Consider the following 5,270-nt stretch of genomic DNA (forward strand, 5'->3'; position numbering starts at 1 on the left):
CTCATTGACTTATAAAGGCATTATAATTTAATTTTTAAGGCCACACCTGCAGCATAGATGCAGCCAGGGATTGAATCTGAGCCACAGATGCCACCTATGCTTCAGCTGTGGCAATGCCACATTTTTTCACCCACTGCACCCAGCTGGGGATCGAACCTGTGCCTCTGCAGCCACCCAAGCCTCTACAGTTAGATTCTTAACTCAATGCAACACAGGGGGAACTCCTAAAGGCAGCAATTTATTTTTATTTTTTTATTTAAAAATTTTAAAAATAATTTTTTTAAAAAAAGTTTTATTAGGATTGATTTACAATGTTCTGTCAATTTCTGTTGTTCAGCAAAGTGACCCAGTCATACATGTATATACATTCTTTTTCTCACATTATCCTTCATCATGTTCCATTACAAGTGATTAAATATATAATTCCCTGTGCTACAGAGCAGGATCTCATTGCTGAAATTCCCATACCACAATTTTCTCTCAATTCTAAAGTCAGGCATCTGGTCCAATCCCAACTCTGCCATTTACATTATATGATTGAAGAGAATGGATAATCCTCTCTACTAGGATATTCATACATAAAATAGAGATAATAACCCTTAGGTCTGGATTATTAGATGAATAAATAGTAATAAAGAGTGTGGTACTCACTGCTATTAATTTTGTTAGTAAGTTTTCTTAATAGTGAACACTACACAATTATTATTTGCTCATTTAATAATAAACTTACCTAAGAGTTATTGCCTCTATTTTAGGTATTAATAACAGAGTACAGAAGCCACAGGGTTATGTATTATTATCTTCATATCTGATAGAAAAAGTCATTTAGGGTGATGTCAGGGTCTTAGATGACCATATAAAATTGCTATTTAAAAATTTTGACTGGCAAAGAACAAATAGTTCATATTCTTTTTAAATTTAATTTAATTTAATTTAATTTAATTTAATTTTTTTAGGGCCCTACCTATGGCATATGGAGGTTCTCAGGCCAGGGGTCAAATTGGAGCCACAGCCATTGGCCTATGCCACAACCACAGTTATGCACGATCTGAGCCTCAATTGCTACCTATGCCACAGCTCAAGGTCAGCCCCAGATCCTTAACCCACAGAGTGAGGCCAGGGATAGAACTTGCAACTTCATGGTTAATAGTCACCTTTGTTTCCACTGAGCCACAATGGGAACTCCAAGTAGTTCATATTTTAATGGGAAGTTTTTCAGAGAGAATCCAGAGCAGCACGTGACATCATAGCTAAGGAGAGGAGAACTCCCAATGTGGGAAAAAAAAAAAAAGACTATCCCCAAATTTCCCTTGTGGGAATAGAACTGTCATACAGTTTCCATTTTATTATGGTTATTTCTCAAGAGGCAAAGCTGTTTAGAAATAGAATCATACTAGGAATGTTAATTAGGTACTTTGAGAACTCAACCCTGGATGCCCCTGAAAGGATAAATGTTCCAAGTCTATCCCTGTGCTTCCCAACTCACTGACCCCAGACTGAGAAGAATATTGTCACCTTGCTGATGCCAGGTCTATTTGGATCTCATACCAATTCTATTTTTGAAGATCTCTCAGCATCCACCTTTTCATCCATCAGTGAAGTCAGATTCTTCTTCCCCACTATCACATGGATGACCAATTTGGGTTTCGTAAGAGCTTTCATAAAGAGGAATGTGTATTTGTGCACATGGAGGAGGTTTTGTGAGCAGTAAAGTAACTCCAGAGACATGGACATGAGTAGTGGCTAGTTATAAATTCCTAAAGATTTTTTTGTGGTTCCATAGAGGACTCAAGACTCTGGAGTGAATTAAATGATGGTGATGATGAGACTAGTCACAATTATCTTATTGATAACTTCCATGGTAATCTGAATGCCATTACAATATGTGGTATGATACTTGCCTGTTTGATTGAGCTAGATTTTCCTTATCATTTAGGAAGAGAGCGTTTCTTTCCTTATGTGCTGTAGGTGCCCCTCCAACAACACATCTTTTAACCCCCTGCTCTTTGGAAGCACTTTTACTCATTTATTTATTTTTGGCTGTACCTGCAAGTTTCTGGGCCAAGGATGGAACCTGAGCTACAGCAGAGACAGCTCTGGACCTTAACACACTGGGCCACCAAAAATTTGGTTGGATGCACTTTTAAATTTATGAATGACTTTCATCATTGTTTTCAGAATGTATCTCTATGTGTTAGGTGTATATGTATTAATCTATACTAAATTTCTTAATTTTAAGCTGTTTTAAACTATGAGGATAAATGCTTTTTGATCAAGCTGAATTCATTTTCATTTTCTCTTTTGTATTATCTTTGGCAGCTGTTTGTATTACTGTCGATTAACATCATAAAAGGAATGGCAAGAAAAATTTCACTATGTTTGGAAGAATTTTTGAAGGCCCAAAGAAATCATTGTGTCACTCCTCTCATTTTTCCTCTTCATTGGTATATTGTATTTCTTATCAGAATGAATTTTGATGCTTCCTATTTTTAAAGAAAATAATCTAATGAATGATTTCTTGAATGGAAGTTATAGAAACCCAGTGAAGCCAGTTTCCATCGAAAAGGGAAGATTAACAGAAAACACAAGCATATTTAAATAGAATGAAGGGTAGGAGGTGACCAGAAGTTTTGAAGGGCTACTCACCAACCTGGAAAGCCTCAGAACCAAGGTCATCCTCTCCATCTCTTTCCATTTCTCTCTCCTTCCCATATTACTTATGCCAAGTGATCTACAATATCCCATTCTCCCTAAGGACTTGCCTCACTGCCTTCGGGTCCACAGATCACATTTCCCAACTTCTAAAATGTATCATGCCATGATTTCTCTAGGTTTCCATAGCGTTTCAGGCACTTTTCTTAAAACATCAACTCATTTATTCCTCCCAACAACCCTACAGAGTAGGTATCATTAATAATCCCATTTCACCAAGTAGGTAACGAGGCACTGAGAAATCAGAAAACCTGGCCAAAACAAATGAAGGGTATAGCTAGGATTCCTGGTGGAGCAATCAATCAGACACTAGGACCCATCTTTTGACGTGATACTTATTGCCACAACTAGCTTAGGTTCAGTATGCTGGTTCTGAAGCATAGGCTGCCTTCTATGCTTGCCTAGTGATGGCCAGCCCTAACCCCAGATCCTTGGTTGATGTGTCACATAAAGTCCACCCCCTCAGATTAGTAAGTAAAATAGGAGTTTTATTTGTAAGTTTCTCCAGTGAAACTGTTTGGCCAGATTTGGCCACATACCACTCTCTTATCCAATTAGTTGTTGTCAGGGGCAGTGGAGCCATAGCACCACCAACACACAAGGATCTGCCAGAGTACTAAAGAAATGTGGAAAAGGCAGAATCATCCAAGAGGCAAATTTAAGCACCTCCAAAAGAAGAATGTTCAAACCATTGATGTGCTCCTTCCGAAAGAGGCTGATGCTGCGTTGGTCACCACTGAGGCTGATGGAATCTTGAGACAGATTTCAAAGGCAAAGACTAGTTTCTGATAAATTTAAGAAAGAGGGAATAGATTATCCCTGAAAATGATAGCTGTATAAGATAATGACATTTGTAATTGCTCCCAGTAAATGAATACTAAATTGTTAGCCAAAGCATTCCCTTTTTATTCTGCTTTTCTCTTGGGGGGTTCCTAATATGATAAAAATATTTTTATATTTGGGGACTCTTGTTTGTTTGTTTTAATCAGCATTGCTTTCTCAGTTACCTGGCAGAATTATCAGCTCCATGGATACAGGAAACCAAACAAGTGTCCTGGAATTCCTCCTCTTGGGGCTCTCGGAAGATCCAGAACTGCAGCCGCTCCTCTTTGGGCTGTTCTTGTCCATGTACTTGATCTCTATGGTTGGGAACCTGCTCATCATCCTGGCTATTACCTCTGACTCCTGTCTCCACACCCCCATGTACTTTTTCCTGTCCCACCTGTCTTTTTCTGATATTTGTGTCAACTGCACCATAGTTCCCAAAATGCTGGTAAACATCCAGACAGTGAGCAAAGCCATCACCTATGCAGGCTGCATCACCCAAATGTATTTTTCTTCAGTTTTTTCATGTTTGGACAATCTCCTCCTGACTGTGATGGCTTATGACCGCTTTGTGGCCATCTGTCATCCGCTGCACTACAGGAGCATGATGAACCCACAACTCTGTGACTTGCTGGCTCTATTCTCTTGGTCCCTCAGTGTCCTTGTCGCCCTCCTCCAGAGTCTGATGCTGCTGCATCTCTCATTCTGCACACACACAGAAATTCTGCACTTCTTTTGTGAATTGGCTGAGGTGCTTAAGTCTGCCTGTTCTGATGCTCTCACCAATTACATTGCCTTATACTCTGCAGCTGGCCTGCTGGGTATTCCTCCGCTGACTGGGATCCTTTTCTCTTACTCTAAGATTATTTCCTCCATATTGAAAATGTCTTCAGTGGAGGGGAGGTACAAAGCATTTTCCACCTGTGGGTCTCACCTAACGGTCATTTCCTTATTCTATGGGACAGGATTAGGCGTGTACCTCAGTTCTGCCTTCTCCTCCTCCTCCTCAAAGGGGGCAGTGGCCTCAGTGATGTACACTGTGGTCACCCCCATGCTGAACCCCTTCATCTACAGCCTGAGGAACAGGGACATGCGGGGGGCCCTGAGGAAATTTGTCAGCAGGTCTTTCTTCCCCTGTGAATGGCCATGGATGCTGCGACTGGGGAGTTAATATGGTAACCAAGATCAATTCCGTGGCTGTCAGAAATACCAAATCTTTGACCTCATTGTGGGTATGACTTGTCCTTCTTTTTCTGAAATACCATCACTTGGGTTTCTTCTGCGTTTACACCTCCATGAGCAACTGCTTTCCAGAAACTTCCTTTAGTGACATTTATGCCCTGTTTCCTGTGAAGAAATGCTTTTCCTTGGTCTCCTCTGCATTACTATTACGCATATCAAGATAGTTAATAATTCACCCCTCAAAATGGCTAAAACTGAAAAGATTGAAAACACCAAGAACTAGCAAGAGCTTGGAGCAATGGGAACCGTCACAGTCAATAGGTTGACTACTATATTTATATTAGAATATCAATCAGTGCAATACTTTGGCACTGCTACTTATTCCAAACATATTCCCTCTCTACTGCATAGCTCTCCCCCCCAGGTATGTACCTGACAGAAATGAGTGCTTGTGTCCACAAAGCATGTCAAAAAATGTTTATAGCAGTGGTTTTCATGATAGCACCAACCCGGAAATAATTCAAAGGCCCATCAGTGGTAGAACCTATAAA

General features: G+C 40.1%; 1 protein-coding gene across 1 annotated transcript; it reads left to right on the top strand.

The window, feature by feature from the left end:
- The first annotated feature begins 3,739 nt into the window (after positions 1–3,739).
- LOC125124654 (olfactory receptor 7A10-like) lies at positions 3,740–4,708 on the top strand. The gene has a single exon (XM_047774698.1). The coding sequence runs from the start codon at positions 3,740–3,742 to the stop codon at positions 4,706–4,708; it is 969 nt and encodes a 322-aa protein (XP_047630654.1).
- Positions 4,709–5,270: the final 562 nt, after the last annotated feature.

The sequence above is a fragment of the Phacochoerus africanus genome, chromosome 4 (genome assembly GCF_016906955.1).
Source record: "Phacochoerus africanus isolate WHEZ1 chromosome 4, ROS_Pafr_v1, whole genome shotgun sequence".
Classification (NCBI taxonomy): domain Eukaryota; kingdom Metazoa; phylum Chordata; class Mammalia; order Artiodactyla; family Suidae; genus Phacochoerus; species Phacochoerus africanus.

Coding starts and splice junctions, on each gene's coding strand:
- LOC125124654 (XM_047774698.1), top strand. CDS start 3,740: ATGGATACAGGAAACCAAACAAGTGTCCTGGAATTCCTCCTCTTGGGG.